The following is a 15,934-nucleotide window of genomic DNA, read 5'->3' as shown; positions in this document are numbered from 1 at the left end:
TAGCGTTTTATTTACATGTATTTTCACGTATCAGATACAAGTGCAGTTCAAAGTGAATATTCACCTTAAGAACAGAGCTGATCACTTCAAAAATCTGTTGTGACGGACGTGAAATCAAACTGACGACAGCCATCTTCCTCTGTGAACAACAGTCTATGGGAAATGTCAAACCCCAACTCAGCCTCAAAGGCTATAAAAAAACGTAATAAGCTTAGATGAATAGTATTATTTTGTACTTTATAGAAAAATACATATTACATTTAAAAAAAAAAAAACATTTATTGGTTTGACTGTTCTTTGTTATCTTTTTTTTTTTTTTTTTATCAAAAAGATGAACCAGTAGCTGCCAAATAAATAAATGATACCGGTAATGGAACAGACCAGAAAGTTAAACTCAATAAGTCTTGGAAGGTGTTAAACACTGAAGTGTTTCGGTTGCTGCTCACCAACCACCACAAGATTATTCACACTTTTAACACACGTAATTCTTTCTCACTGTGCTATAGAAGGTGGAGGAAGTGGAGGAGGACAGTTTGGCGCTTTGAGTCCAGGCTTTTTTGGCGGAGGCTTTCTCACGCTGGTGCCCACAGCTCGGGGCGGAGGCGTTGGCTGGGTCTTAGTGTCCGTGGCCACTGGGGCTGTGGTGGGGAGGGGTGGAGGGGCCTGCGGCTTTGGAGGTACCGGGGCTTTCGGTTTGGAGAACTGAATCGTCACCTGATCGCTGGGTTTGTTCGGAGTGAAAGATCTTTTCGCTGTACAAATGACAAGAAGCACAGGTTGAATATTAGGCAACCACCTACGAGGGGTCGGTGAATTCACTCAAGGGTTTTGATGCTCTAGCTAATGTTCACTAGACCCTTGACATTTTTACGTTGGATTATTTTACCACATTACACTGAATTTCTGAAGAGAATTATGTTGAGAAAAGTTGACAATATTAGATGCAGCAGTTCTCATCACTGCATGAATTAATAATCTAATGTATTACAATTAACTTACTACTTGCACATTGCAGTACAGCCATTGGAATCAGTGGATTTGGTGTGAATCTGTAGTGAGAAAATATGGCCTCCGTGGAGTACTGCTATTGTGGAATTGTAGATGGTCCAATCTGATTCTGTTGTTCTGGATGTGGTATTTTGGTCTTCAGATGAGTATCAGTGTTTAGACTACCATTATGCTCCATTCAAGTGTCAGGGGGGTCTGATATTTGTCTGACTTTGCACCGTTTAACAGTGAGTTTTGATGGAAAACAAACTATGATGAAATGTGGAAAGTGCTGCTCAGCACAGTATCAGATGACAGCATAGTTAAAGTAGGAACGAGTTTCAGTTTTGTGGACAAACATATCAGGATGAGAAGACTTATATGGGAAAGTATTTCAGCCTCTCGGGGAGTTACAACAATGTGAGAGATGACGCATGACCCCAGAGGTTGATATTTTGGTCAGTGGTCTGACTCTTCCTGTTTCCTGTGTACTTCCTGGTGGCTGCAACGAGCAGTAATTTATTTTCTCTCTGTCGACTTGCACCAACAAGACACCACTTTGGCTTTGTCAGAGGAAAAGGGCAGAAGTTAAAGAATCAACATTACACAATAGGAACAGACGTGTAAATAATGAGAGCAGTCTGTTCCCTCTGCCCTAAAACAACAACCACTGCTGCTGCTGCTGCTGCTGCTGCTGCTGCTGCTGGTGCAACAAAATCATATTTGAGACCCCTGAGGGGGAAGTCCACAGAGTTTTACACATGAAGTGTGGTTTATTTGTCATGAAGGTTTCTACACACCTTGTGAAAACTGTCATACATTGTCTCTGTGGCTCTGACGGGAGATTTTTAAAATGAGGAATTTACCCCGATGAAGTAATTCATGGTGATGTCATCAAGGTCATCTTGGTTTGGACTTCAAACTTTTAGCACTGTTGCGAACTTTAGCCATGGAGTTTGAAAGACTTAAGACAATAATGGTCTAAGACAGTGGCTTGTGACCCCATTTTGACACCACAAATTTCTGGCGACCCCACGATCACGTGACTGCACGTCAGTCAAGATGCGCCAGCTCAGATATTTTTATTTGAACAGAACTCGATTTATATTCGAGAAAGTGCAAGTGTAGAATACAGTTGTTTAAGATTGTGTGTGGTGTTTTTAATCATAATTTAAAAAAGAATAGTTATTAGTTTAAAAAATATTTTTATAAGTAATTTGTTTTTATTATCAATTACTAGACATTTCAGGCGACCCCATTTGAATTCCAGGCGACCCCAGGTGGGGTCCCGACCCCAAGGTTGAAAAACACTAGTCTACTTTTGGGAACGTAATCTGCGCCGGGGGATAAATGTCAGGATATTTTGGGCTTTTCTGCAGTTTTGACCTCTCTCTCTTGTGAGTCTAAGAGAAACACTTAATGCCAAATATCTGGAGTGTCCCAGTGCTACAGTGTTATGACATTTTGGAACCACAACGCCCTTATGTAACTAAATCAATTTGAAAAAAGAATTTAATCTTTCAGATTTCAAATACTGGATCTGTTTGAGAGGAACCTTTCCACCTCCATCCAGCTCAGTGGACTGACAGACTTACGTTTGAATGGAGAGTTCATCTTCACTAAAGCTCTGGGAGAGTCCGGAGTTGCCTCCAAAATAGGCTCCAGCTGGCTCTGCTCCGAGTTCTGCTTCTGGGTGGGGCTCCTGGCCGGACCCTGGCTTGGTGCTGGTCCAGTGGCTCTGGGAAGCGGGGATGGGCCCTGGCTCACCGTGGAGCTGCAGGAAGTGGAAGCACCGGAGGCCGGAACAGCGCTGGGGTTTTGAGATGACGAGATGCTGGATGTTGTATTTTGTTGAGTTGGTGCTGGTGCTGGTGCTGGCTCAGCTGCAGGACTGGCCCATGTGGAGGTGTGACCGCGACTCACAGAGCCAGATTTCACCAGGAAGGAGCCGACACCGTCCTGAGACGCTGAACTGGTGACAAGAAACACACAAAGGTTTATGTTTATGTTTACTCGGAGTGTCCTAAGTGATGATATAGGACAGTCCATTTAGCATTATTGTCATTCTGTTTATTATTTCTCTCTCGGCAGTGAATACACGGTGAATTCTTACTATAGGCTACCTGTTTGTCTTGGAGAGAGCAGTGTGATAAGAGGAGCCAGTGGAGGTTGTGGATGAACAGGAGGTCGCTCTGCTCAGTTTCTCCTTTTCTGAGATCTGAGACAGGGCAACAGGGGCAGGAAGGGCCACATCCAGGAGCGCAGGAAGGTCTGGGATCTCAAAGGCCACAGCTGACCAAAGAAAAACATACACATTTATGATCTGAATATATACAGCTAGAGTTATCCCACTTTAGTTGGTCATATTTGGTAAAACGTGAGAATGCACTGACATCGCAGAAAAGAAGAAGAAGAACCAGACAGGTTTCGAACAAACATGACAAACCACAAGTGTCTGGAAACCGTCTGTTGTAAACATTAATCACAGTTTACATTGCCAACTGATTTGGTCTGGTTCATCTTCGACCTACTGTACCTAGCTGTACCTCGACCTACTGTACCTACTTTGCAGTAGTTAACATTTCCTGTGCAGTGGGTGTGCTCACTTTCAGTTCTGAAACGTTACATTAGCAATTTTAAGAAGCGGTGCAGCAGCACCCTGGGGCGTCCTGTTTCATTTCAACAGCTTATGCATCGACAGACTTAAAGCAGAAGTAGGCGGAATGTTTGTGTTAATATAAGTCTTAAATAGTTGTATCTTCCGACAGCAATCACTTTTATAGAGTGTTTGGTCTGAAACACGGGTCTGTCAGTCACTCTGCTCTGCTGTAAGCCGAGGAGAAAACTTTCCTTGTATCCTACAACCTTTATCCAATGAGGAGAAAGAACGGCATAAAGGGGCGGTCCTCTCTGTGTGTGCAGCCAAGGGATGCACGTCAATGTGGTGACGTAGGGACGAGGACCAATAGATCCATGACGAGGGCGGGGGCTGCTAACTCCATCGGCTGACAAGAAGTTAGCCAAAACGACCGGATCGCTTACTTCTGCTTTAATCTTATATTTGAAACACATCATAATGGATGGAACAAGTTTGGAAATAAGTAAAGTCGCTATATTCAAAACCCCAGTGCGACAAAGACAGCTTAAGGTCGCAGCAGCTTTTCCAGATGCACAGCGGTTGGAGGAAGTGATGAACAGTTTGGGAATAATTTATAATAGGATATTCTGTATAAAACTGCTGGACCAACAGGTTCAGAGAGACTAATCCATACATAATATTGAGTTAAATATAGTTTTAAAACCGTTATCACTGCCCTGCTCTTTTCAACTTGTCTGATAATCTGAGCTCTTTGTGTGATTTATCCTACTTGAACCAGTAGATAAAATGGCAAAACTACACAAAAACGGATTATTTTAACTGAATGTTAATGTTACATTAAGCGGATATGCCAAGTAAGTCAGTGTTATTTGTAGAGTGGCAATTTACAACAGGCGTTAACCCAAGACATCTCTCAAATAGAGAAGTTCTAGACCTTCTTTTTATAATGTTATTTACAGACACCAAATCATTTGCATTTGGCAAGCAGAGGCAAAGAAAACAAGCTTTTTAAGAGACAGAAACCTCGAGCAGAAACAGACTCAGGATGGGCGACCATCTGCATCAATAGGTTAGGCTGGGAGAAAGAGTTGGAAAAAGAGAGAAAGTGCATCAGTGTGCAGTTACCTTCAGGGAAGAGGTCGGAGCTGTACTGAATCAGAGGCTCGACGACAGTCACCACCTGGACTGAAGAAGCTGCCGCCATGTCAAAGAGAGCAGTTTCCCTGAGGGGGAAGAGACGAAACCACATCAACACTGTTCTTCGGGAAAAATCATGACACAATAAAACAGTTGCAGCTCATTCAGAACGCTGCAGCTCGAGTTTTAACCAGAACAAAGAGATCACATCACATCACCCCGGTTCTTAAGACCTTACACTGGCTCCCAGTCAGCTACAGAATAGATTTTAAAGTTCTGCTACTGGTTTACAAATCACTGAATGGTTTAGGTCCAGAATACATGAATGACATGTTAGTAGAGTATAAACCCAGTAGAGCTCTGAGATCTACTGACTCAGGTCAAATAGTGGAGCTCAGAGTTCAAAGACATGGTGAAGCAGCATTTAGCTGCACACAAGTGGAACAAAATACCAGCAGAACTGATATCAGCCCAAACTGTAAGCTAAATCCAGGTTAAAAACATTTCTCTTTTCTTTTTTATAGCTGAGCTCTTTTAAGAACTTAAATCTGTATCTATTTTCTTTTATTTTACATTTATTTGCTCTTGCTTTTAACTCTGTTCTTAGTGTTTTGTTTGTTTTTATTCTGTTTTATGCTTCTTCTTTTAATGTTTTGTCTTTATGTAAAGCACATTGAGTTGCCTTGGTATGAAATGCGCTATATAAATAAAGATGCCTTGCCTTGCCTTGCCACAAACTGTCAGAAGTTCAACCAGTGTGTCGCTAGAGTTAAAGCTAAAACTAAAGTTTTAACAATGACCTGCCCATCAAGACGACAAACCCTCTCTGTGGGCAAAGCGTTAGCCTATCTGCTTCAATGATACTGTGACAAGTTCTTTAAATCTCTCATTAATGCTCAAAGAAAGACAAAGATTTCAGAGGAGGAAGAGCAGGCAGGATGGGGAACATAAATAAAAGAAATATGTAAACAGTGCACAGGGGCTGGAGACAGGAAGAGGAGCTGTTTAACTGTACGAACCCCTCAGCCCGAGGCCAGAGCAGGTTGGGCCCCAGGACGATGGCGATGTTGCTGGGTGTCATCTTGTTGACGGCCTGCTGCTCAGACAACAGGGACAAGAACTGGACCAGGTACCTGACAGGGATCACGAAGCAGAGTGAGTGAAGTAAGCACAGACGGGAAGTCAGAGAGGATTTCACAGCTTGATGACCACACGGTTTGATTTCATAAGTGAAAAATACTCGATTTTAAAACTGAAACTAAGAGATTATTATTTGGATCATAATTTTGACCATTAGTGTAAATCTGTAAATTGGGTCATGGCATCCTTATGACAGAAAATATAGTAAATGTTGTGTAATGATTCAATGTAGGAGCTGGTAATGCTTATGTTTGGTGTCTTGGATGTTTTGTTCGTATGTGTATGTATTAAGTATGTGTCTTCTGTATGTATTTTTGTTTTTATGTATTAAGTATGTGTCATTTTTGTAGATGGTTTGTATTTGTCACTTATGAAAATGAAAAGACCCCAGGAAGAATAGCTGCTGCCTCGCAAAAGCTAATCTTAATAAACCAAACTACTGGAGTAAACACTTTATGGCATAGGTCTATGAATAGCAACAGGTGAGAAGTGAGATGTCATAATGTCAACCACTCCGTCCATTCATGGAGCCATGCAAGCAAATGAGAGTAAAAAGTGTTTCTTTCAAGTTGAAAATATCCAGACGCCCCTCTTCGTCCACAGGTACAAACCTGAGGTTGTTGTAGTTTTCAGGAGGCAGTTTCTTCAGAAGTACCCTAAACTGCTCCAGCTTCTCTGTTGGGTCTTTTTCCCTGAGGAGACAGAGATCAAACTCAAGAAAAACAGACCTGAAACTGTAGTAAAATGTGAAAATATTCAAAATGTGGATATATAATACACACCCTGCTGCTTTAAACCAGTCATTGTAGAGGTCAAAAGTCATGAGAGGTTCAGGCAGCTCTCGAAGGTAACACTTCAAAGCTCCTGTCAGCGAATACAGAGATAAACGTCCATGATCACAGCTGTGTTTAAACAGTTAGAGGTAATATGTGCTGAGTTACTGCCCTGTTTGTCCTGTTAGCTAAATGATGACAGTGAATAACACAAGATATAAACATGTCTGTTGAATTCCCTTGTCTGATAAAAGAGAGTGATTCTATATCTGGCATGAAAAAAAAACTGCTCTAGTGAACGGGAAATGGTGTATTCTATATTACTGGAAGCTGTAAGTGGGGCTGGGTAAACAGAAGAGGAAGTGGGTAAGTAATAAGCAGCAGAAGTCACGTTGGCTGGACAACACATGGAAGGAAAAACAAGCGGACACGTCCGTCCTCACCGGCCACGGCGTGAGGGTCCATGCTGAACTCGCTGTGGTCCACCGTCCCCTGGTCCAGGCAGGTCTTCAGCCTCTTCACCACGGAGGCAGCTGCTGCCAGGCGAAACAGACCCTGAGGGACGAGGAAGAGGCAGAGGAAGGTCGATGAGGAAAAGAGATGGAGGGGAAGAACGACTAAGTGGGAGAGCTGGAGATGTTGATGAAGCCACAGATTAAGACCAGCCGTGTCAGGGTACGGCTAAAACAGGTCCAAGACGTTTGGCAGATGTTTTAGTCACAACCTGAGGCAAAGACGACCGAGACTGAAACCAGAGCAGCTCATTAACATAATGTAAAAGATCAGACTTGCTGCACATTAATACTTTGCCTCAGCATCAGCACATCCAACATGTTCCCTCCACTGGTTTCACAACAAAACCCCAAAATACAGTAGTTAGAGAGATACTTAAAGGGATAGTTCAACATTTTGGCGAATTCGCCAATTGCCATAATCTCTATAGTCATAGCAGTAGGTTCATACCTTTAATTATCGGTGCATGTTGTTTTGAGATCTGCGGGGCAGAGACGTGAGCTGCTCAGCTAACGCAATGAAGGTGAACGGTACAGGTTCCCTGTCCCTCAAACTTATCAAATACACAATCCAACAACTCCAAAACGCTCTTGTGGAGAAGTTGTGAGCTGAACATTCGCCACGCTATGAAATAAACATGTATAATTATGTTACATTGCGACACATGTAACTACTTGCGCTTTTGAAATCCCTCCGCCCAGCAGCCGTGTCTGGAATGTATTTCCGGCTGCATTTGCCTCGAAAACAACTCCGTCTTATAATGTTACATTATTATTTCATAGCGTGGTGAATGTGCAGGTCACAACTTGTCCATGAGAGTGTTTTTGGCATTGTTGGATTGTGTATTTATTGATGAGTCTGATGAGGGACAGGGGACCAATTCCATTTCCATATTTTTTCCATATTCCATGTTGTAAACAGTTTTCCTTGTCTGTATACAACACCTATTGCATGTCTGCCTGTCCTGAGAGGGATTTCTCCTCTGTTGCTCATCCTGGGGTTTTTCCAATTTTTTCCTTGTTAAGGGTTTTCTTGGGAGTTTTTCCTTAGTCAACGTGAGGGTCTAACGGCAGAGGATGTTGTAATGTAATGATGTTGTAATGATGCCGTGTAAGGCCCTTTGGGAATAACTGTTTGTGAAAATGGGCTATACAAATAAAATTGCCTTGCCTTAATTTCCTGTTAATATCTGTATTTATCTTGTATGTTGCAAGCACACACAGCATCTACAGGCCAAACTGAGTGGAGATTACTTCATATTTATCCACACTGGTGGCCTGAGGGATGGAGATGTTGATCACAGGCAGATGATCTCCAGCTTGATGTTTTGAATGGACAAATTACGGTGCAGTGCAACGGAGGAATTACAGCAAATATAATATAAACAAGAAAATCAACAAGGGAAAAAAAAATTATCAATATCCAGCACGACTGGAAAATGAGAAAAAAGCTGATGTAGCCTAAATAACGGTCTGCAGACTCCCACCTCTTCTCCCATGGCCGTTCTCAGCAGCATGTGAATACACTCCTGGATGGGTACAGCGATTTCTCTGTCGCTTCGAGACAGATGTGACAGCAGAGGCTCCCCGTAGACCTTCTGATTAGAGAGGCCCGGCGTCGGCCCTGCCCAATCAGATAATTACACACAGGAAATAAGGGATGTGTAGAAATATGGCAGTGACGGTCCAGGAAATGAGTTTACAAACTGGTGGAAAGTTCACCTTTTTCACTGTGGTTCTCTTTGAGCTCGCTGATGTGCTTCTCCAGGAACACGTGTGAGTTTTTGTGGTAGTCTGCCTGCAGCTCCAGAAGCTAGAATTGGACAGATGAGAGAGGTGCTGGATATGTGAAGCAGTTTGATGTTTGAGTACAGCTTCACAGAAGTTTCATTTTGTTTCCGTGCTTCAATTCATTAGGGGGGAGGGGGATCAAGCTGCAGCTCACCCGGATGAAGTAGTTAGCGTAGTCATCTTCTTTGGTCGCAAAGTGATAGAGATCTGCAGAGTACTGGTCCTGCAGAGACAGAGACAGAGCAGAGGGCTTCAGTGCCTTGCTCAAGGACACTACATACATGATTCAGCCCAGGTGCTCCTTGTTTTACCTTGATGCTCTCCAGCCTCCTCCAAGCTTCTTCCACTTCCTCCCGAAGCCCATCCTGCTTTGCCTGGGGACCGGTGCTGGCCTGGCTCCTGACCACACACACACACACACACACACACACACACACACACACACACACACACACACACACACACACACACACACACACACACACACACACACACACACACACACACACACACACACACACACACACACACACACACACACACACACACACACACAGATTTGATTAGCTACTTGGTGCGTGGTTAAATAAGAACACATGGAGCCCAGACCCAGACTGAGGATGTTCAGGTGAACCCACCTGTTCCTTGCGTTGTGCCAGTCTGTAGTGAGCTTTGCAAATTGTTTCTTGTTCCTGAGAATCTCTGGTAAATCATCCTTAAAGAGAAGTAACAAAAAAAAAGTAATAAATTATAGAAAAAAAACAACTTTCAAAACGTTTTTGGGTTTAGCAACTACGGTATATGATCCATTAAATGTAATATAAACATAACATGAACACCTGACAATACAATGAATCAATACAATACAGAGACCACATATAAATATCTACATTTATCAAATCTGGAATATTGAATATTACTTTGTGAATAGTTATACTGAACCATACTGCATTGTGTTTTTGTTTATTTTACTGTAACACCACCTATAGGTCTATCAATTTATATTTGTAAAATAAAGAAAGCAGAACAAAAGTGAACGGCTGCCAAAAATAAAAATAAATAAACAGAGGAAAATAAATCAGATTTTATTTATTATGAAATATATTACATATATGTGCCTCTAGAGTGATGTTGCCATATATGTTATGAAGTATATTAAGGGGATGTATTAGTGTCACATACATACTGTACATCCTGTGAGTGTAAAAGTGTAAAGATATAAGTTTACAACATGAATAAAATACCCATATAATATGTATTTATCTATACATATGTATTAATTGTATAATATATAATATATACTGTATATATATAAACAAAATACATACAAATAAATGGATAAATATTACATTATTATAGGCTAATTTGTATGGGCTAGACACACAATATAAATCCAGCCCATTGGTACCGATTGCTGGTACTACAATAAATTATGTCAGATTTTCATAATATTTCATGTATGAAAATGAAGTATTTTTACATGTTTTTTCTCTTTCACATTTTAAAGTACAGAACATTTGCCTTGTGTGTTATTTATTAGTCTTTTTCTTCCCGTCATGTCTCTTTTTAAAACCAACCAACCAAATCTCTATTTACTGTTGCTAGTTTGTTCGTGTATATCTCTTGAGATGCAGGGCAGCTGTGGTTAAAAAAAAAAAAAAAACCCGGTTTGCAAAAAGTGCAGCAATCAGAAGTGTTACAAAAGTTTCTGTTCAACACTCGTCGGCCCATTCTCACCTCACTGAGCTTGTTGAGCGGCTCCAGTACTTCCTTCTCAAGTCTCATCTCATAGTCAGTCAGCATGTGGGCCAACATCTTCTCCATGAAACAGCACATCTCCAACACTCTCCTGCCACACACACACACACACAAACACTTCATGGTTAACGCCTGTCTCAGTGTGTAGTACAGTATGTCCACAGTGAAAAAGTGAATGTTAAAAAAAAACACTTCAGTTCAACACAAGAACTAAAGAGTCTGGTCTTGTATGGATCTTCTTCTAGTCAGAACAAAACATAATTACACTGTGATATGAAATTGCTGGTGACTCGTCTCACTCTGCAGTAACCTCTTTATCTATAAATAAGAGACACACAGAGCTCGGGTCACATGCTCTACTCTGTGTGGGATCCTCTTTCTCTTTATCAAGAACTGAAAACCTCTCTGCTGGAGGCATGAGGCGTTCATGTGACTGCAGTCGACGAGAGTGAACAGGTGGAGTAAAGAACCTGTCACCTGATAGAGGACTCTGCATCAAAGTCTTTGAAGCTCTCCGCCATGCTGATAGACAGCAGCATCAGAGGCAGCTTTTTCTGTGGAGAGACAAGTGGATGTCACAACTTAAAGCAACCAACTGAACCATGTGTGTGTGTGTGTGTATGTTTTTTAGACATTATATCTGGGTACCATTCGTTTCTCGGCCTCCAGCCCCAGCTGGCTCTGCATGCAGCTCTGCAGCTTCTTGTAAAGGATCTGAGCCGCCTTCCTGGCCGGCTCCACTCGCTGCTCCACCTTCAGTCAACCACACACAGACACACACACACAGTGAAGATTTGTACTGAAACAATGTGATCTGTTCTACTGAAGCAAAGTTGATGAGCAAGTTTCAAAATAAAAGTCCCTTCTTTCCACTGTCATCAAGTTGTTTTTTTCATATAACACATGCGGTTATGTTCAGTGTGATCTTATGTTGTTATTTTGATCTAAAAAAAAAAAAAAAATCATATCTACAAAGTCATACGCTCCACTACAGGAAGTAGGAGAAGCCAGTCATATCAGCTCAGTGAAGCATTAAGTTTACATTAGAATAACAACATAGAGCTATAGCTATTCAACTAATTGATTTGTTATTTATCCTGGTATAATTGTATGAAATATTGTGATGTCAGAATATTTCTTTTCCTCACCATGACCAGGTCTTCGTGGAGAAGGTCAGTGGCATCCTGTGACCTGAGGATGTGGCCAGGCATTGTGTTGGTTAGTGAGTACAGTACAAGTTTTGATATTACAGTAAAATGTGGTTTGTCATTGTGTCGACCTGAGTTGGATAGTTATTTTCATGACAATCTGAACAACCCCAGGATTATGTCCTTTATTTATTTATAAGTCTATAGAAATAATATTTAAAAATGTCTCATCGTGGTTTCTTGAATCCAAAATGTAACCAATAAATACACAAAATGTACTTTCAGACAGTAAAGAAGCTGGAATTATGTCATGTTTGATAATAGCTACTACTTCTGCACTTCAGTGCTGAGGGTTTACAGTAATTAGAAGATAGATGCCGCTCCGATCTGTCTGCGGGTTAAATATGAAGCTGCAGCCATGCAGCTGATCAGTTTCACAGGCAGGTTAAAATATTCTCATCTGAATCGCAGCAGGACACTGAATATGCATAGTTTTATTAACGCAGTTATTATATAAAATGGTTCCTGTTGATCAACCCAATGATTAACTGGCTACTTGTTTAATCTCTTCTACAACTGCTCAAGTCAGTCATCAAGAACAGATGTTCTGTGCATGTGCTTTATATACAGTAGCTACAGCTACTTAATCCACAATTTAAATGATCATCAAATAAACTTCTGCAGATTGAAGTGCTCTTCTGTTGGACGACAGTGGTGATGTTTCAGCTTCTTTCTTTTTTTATGGCGTAACCGGCAAACAACTCAAAGCCAACGATCTAAAGTTGGAGTACGAGGCCAACGCTGCGGTTTCTGTCAGTACCAGCTTTGTGAGAGGAAGGAGGGGCTCAAACCACAACCCTCCTCCTCCTCCTCCTCCTCCTCCTCCTCCTCCTCCTCCTCCTCCACCATCTCTGCTGTCACATGCAGTTGTTTGAAAAATGTGTGAAGGAGATAAACAGAGAGAAGAAGGTTTCTCAGCAGCAGCTTTGAGAACATCTTTGAGTTTTGGTCCAACCTAAGGAAGCCCAGCCCAGTTCATAGGGGGGCCAAACGAGCTTCAACACCATCAAGGTGTCATTTGTTGTTTCCTCCACTCAACCAGACTTGTGACGTTTTCAAAACACAAAGCAGAGAAATCCCCAGCAGACGCAAACCACACACCAGTTCCTCCTTTTTCATCTCTGATTCATTTCAACTTTTTCTTTAGACATGGAAAAAACATTTCATTTCACACCAAGTAAACTGACATCAACGCATGTGAGCTAAGAAAGTAAAACTATGATTGTGTCTGTTGTGGCCTCTGTGTTTATTCATATAGCCTACAGTTGCAACATCATCCACTGCAAAGTGGATGTATCAATAAGAGGACATACTCAACAGTTGAACCATCCTCTATTCGTGAAGACTGTACAGTACATATAGTATATACATAATGTGCACTTTATTTTTATACACGTGTTCATCTCAGAACTGGAACTAAGAGAGAACTGGGTGAAGTGCTGCTGTGGTGTGGAGCCCACGCTGCTCTGCTGCAGATGCATGCTGTGTAGGTTTATTATTAAACCAGAGCACGTCAGAGATAGAGGCAGCATGGCCTGCACACACACACTTTTGTAGATTGCTCTGCTGCAATTGTGTACCAAGAAAACCAGACAGGGTGTGGGTGTAAGATTTGGTCACCAACTCGTCGTTTATGGGCATCACTCACTGTCAGTGAACAGGCTCAACTTGTGCTGCATTCAAGTACAGAAATCAAAGTGACACCTACTCATGTGTCCAACACTGACTCTACGTGCTGGATTATGAGCAAAGACCTTTTTTTTTTATCTCTATTTAAGGTTTTTTTTTATGTTGCAGAGATAAAAATGCAGAAGTTCGAAAAAAGGTCAGAAAATTGCAATAGATTATTTATCTAGTGTAAATATTTCATACCCTCTCCATGCCATAAGGAGTACCAAATCAACCATTGCCTTGATAATAAGTGTCGTCAACAGAAACCACAGCCTCGAGTCAGTTGGTCCCATCGGATGAGCTGAGGCTCTTTTGGCGTTCATGCGTTGAGGAGCCTGAGGTTTCCCTCAAAACCCCCAGAAAAAGCATGTGTCACTTTCAAGAGGAAGCAGCAACTCGGAGGGACTCCAGCTTGAAACGCTTTTCAACACCGAATTATTCACAACAGTGGAAATGAGAACATGGAAACCAAAGCAGAATAGGACGTTTCCTCTAAGCGGAGGGGCACTGAAATGAAAGCATCTCAGGCTCCTTCACCTGAACTGATCCTTCCCAAGAAGATTAAAGCTGCCGGTGATATCACAGCATCGGCTTTAGAGTGAGACTACACAGGTTTTGTTTAACATTAGCGGATGAAAGGAACTTATTAAGTTTTATGACACAAGCCACTTTCGCCTCTGGTCAAACCTACTGTTGTGTCAAAACCATTAATGTACCCAGTTGAGTGAGGTTTTAGTTTTAACGGCCTGCATCTAACCTTGATAGGGGGATGGTGGTATTTCCCTTTTTGAAAGTCACATTGTCACACTTTAATGCACTTACATGTAACTATGGTGACAGCTGGTGTTAATGAGAAACTAAAACCTATTTAAGTTTGGCTGTGTAAGCATGTGTGAAGCATGAGACCAACATAGTACCAACCAACCCTCTCTGGTTCACAGCCCTTTGAGAGTGAAGCACTTCATTTGTTTTATACTGTTTCTATGGATTGTACTGAAGTCTATTTAACACCAATCAGGACAGAGGGATCAAATGAAAGCACTTACTTTCCTGCAGAGCCGAGCTGCTGCTTCAGCATGCTCAGAGACTGTCGCAGCATCTTGCTGGCTGTGGCGCTCAACCAGCTTCTCTACCTGACCACCTCAGTCCTGCTCAGTATCCTGCACCACACACACACACACGGAGGAGAAAAAAAAAAAAAAAAAAGAATACTCCAGCTGTGTTACTTCATCAGAAACAAACAAAGTCCAGAGACCAGCTGCTCTCCTCTCTGCCTCTGTGCTCGATGTTGTGTGTGTGCGTGTTTTGGCGGTCGGTTTTCGTTCTTGTTTCAGGGGTGCGCTCTTAAATGACACAAGTCAGTTGAATGAGGAAGTTGCACAGATGAAGAGTCAGCTGGGAGGGGAAGAGAGATTTTTCAGGTTTGATTGTCACACAGTTTGCTCTATTCAGAGAGGAGAGATTGTGATATGTTTTCCACTAGAGGTATAAAGGCTGGCATTTGTTTTTAGTATTATTATTCTGTTTTAGAGAGACAAAACATAATCTTCCCAAGAGGTTAAATATGTAAGATTTCAGGACAGTGACAAGACATTTGCTGACTGGAATCAGATTACATGTTTGAACTTGTGCAGTTTTCTGTCATTGTTTGTAACTGGAGCGACGCGTTCCCTCTCAGTTGTCCTCCTGACAGGCTGTGGTTAGTCTGCACTTCTGTAAATGCTAACAGTCTCTGCTAAAGAGCTGATAGGATGTGGAGAGACTGAAAGAGGAAACTATCAATGCTGCTGCTTCTTTTTTCAGTTTGTTCTAAAGAATTTTTTTTCAACATTTCTATTCTTGTCTCACATAATCTTTTTCCTTCCTTTTATCATTGTTATCCTTTATTTTTTGCTTTATTTTTTTTTTAAAGAAAGAAAAGAAGACATTTTAGCTATTAGCAAGTAGTTGCTAATTTACCCATCCAACTGACCAAAAAGCTATAGGATTTAGTGTTGTGTTTGGATTTCAGATGCCTTCTGTATTTTATCGTTTTTGTGGTTGCATACCAAAATTAATCCAGTGACAACCACTGCTTATCTGCACAATGATACGTCCCCTCAACCAACTAGCCCTCCACTTACAGATGGGAGGAGCTCACCTACATACTGTAACACTCTTACAAAATACATTACTGTTTGACTCATAGTCCTACTCGCTCACTAGGACACAAAGTTTACAGAAGTTGACATCTGATCACATGTTTGGAGTGAGTCAGTCTGAGCCACTGATCAATTCCATTTGACTGAGACAATATCCTCCAGCTTCCAAGGCTTTTTGTTGTTGAACGTCCCTCTGACATCAGGTGCTGCTCAGGTG

The 15,934-nt window shown here is 41.6% G+C and overlaps 1 protein-coding gene across 1 annotated transcript; it reads right to left on the bottom strand.

Annotated features, from left to right (window-relative positions):
- Window positions 1-35: 35 nt before the first annotated feature.
- Window positions 36-14,849, bottom strand: sh3bp1 (SH3-domain binding protein 1). Its single transcript, XM_083993823.1, has 18 exons — window positions 14,623-14,849; window positions 11,846-11,888; window positions 11,346-11,450; window positions 11,175-11,251; window positions 10,677-10,788; window positions 9,578-9,654; window positions 9,251-9,338; window positions 9,094-9,162; window positions 8,871-8,961; window positions 8,636-8,772; window positions 7,080-7,191; window positions 6,646-6,727; window positions 6,475-6,555; window positions 5,743-5,856; window positions 4,712-4,809; window positions 3,111-3,279; window positions 2,583-2,959; window positions 36-752 (listed from the first exon to the last, which is right to left on the bottom strand). Exons 1-18 carry the CDS (start codon window positions 14,673-14,675, stop codon window positions 493-495), a joined length of 2,145 nt encoding a protein of 714 aa, XP_083849949.1. The 5' UTR covers window positions 14,676-14,849; the 3' UTR covers window positions 36-492.
- Between the last annotated feature and the right edge of the window lie 1,085 nt (window positions 14,850-15,934).

This window comes from Trachurus trachurus, assembly GCF_905171665.1.
Source record: "Trachurus trachurus genome assembly, chromosome: 19".
In the NCBI taxonomy this organism is placed as follows: Eukaryota; Metazoa; Chordata; class Actinopteri; order Carangiformes; family Carangidae; genus Trachurus; species Trachurus trachurus.
The sequence above is the reverse complement of the archived record's forward strand: the minus strand, read 5'-3'. Positions and strand labels throughout refer to the sequence as shown.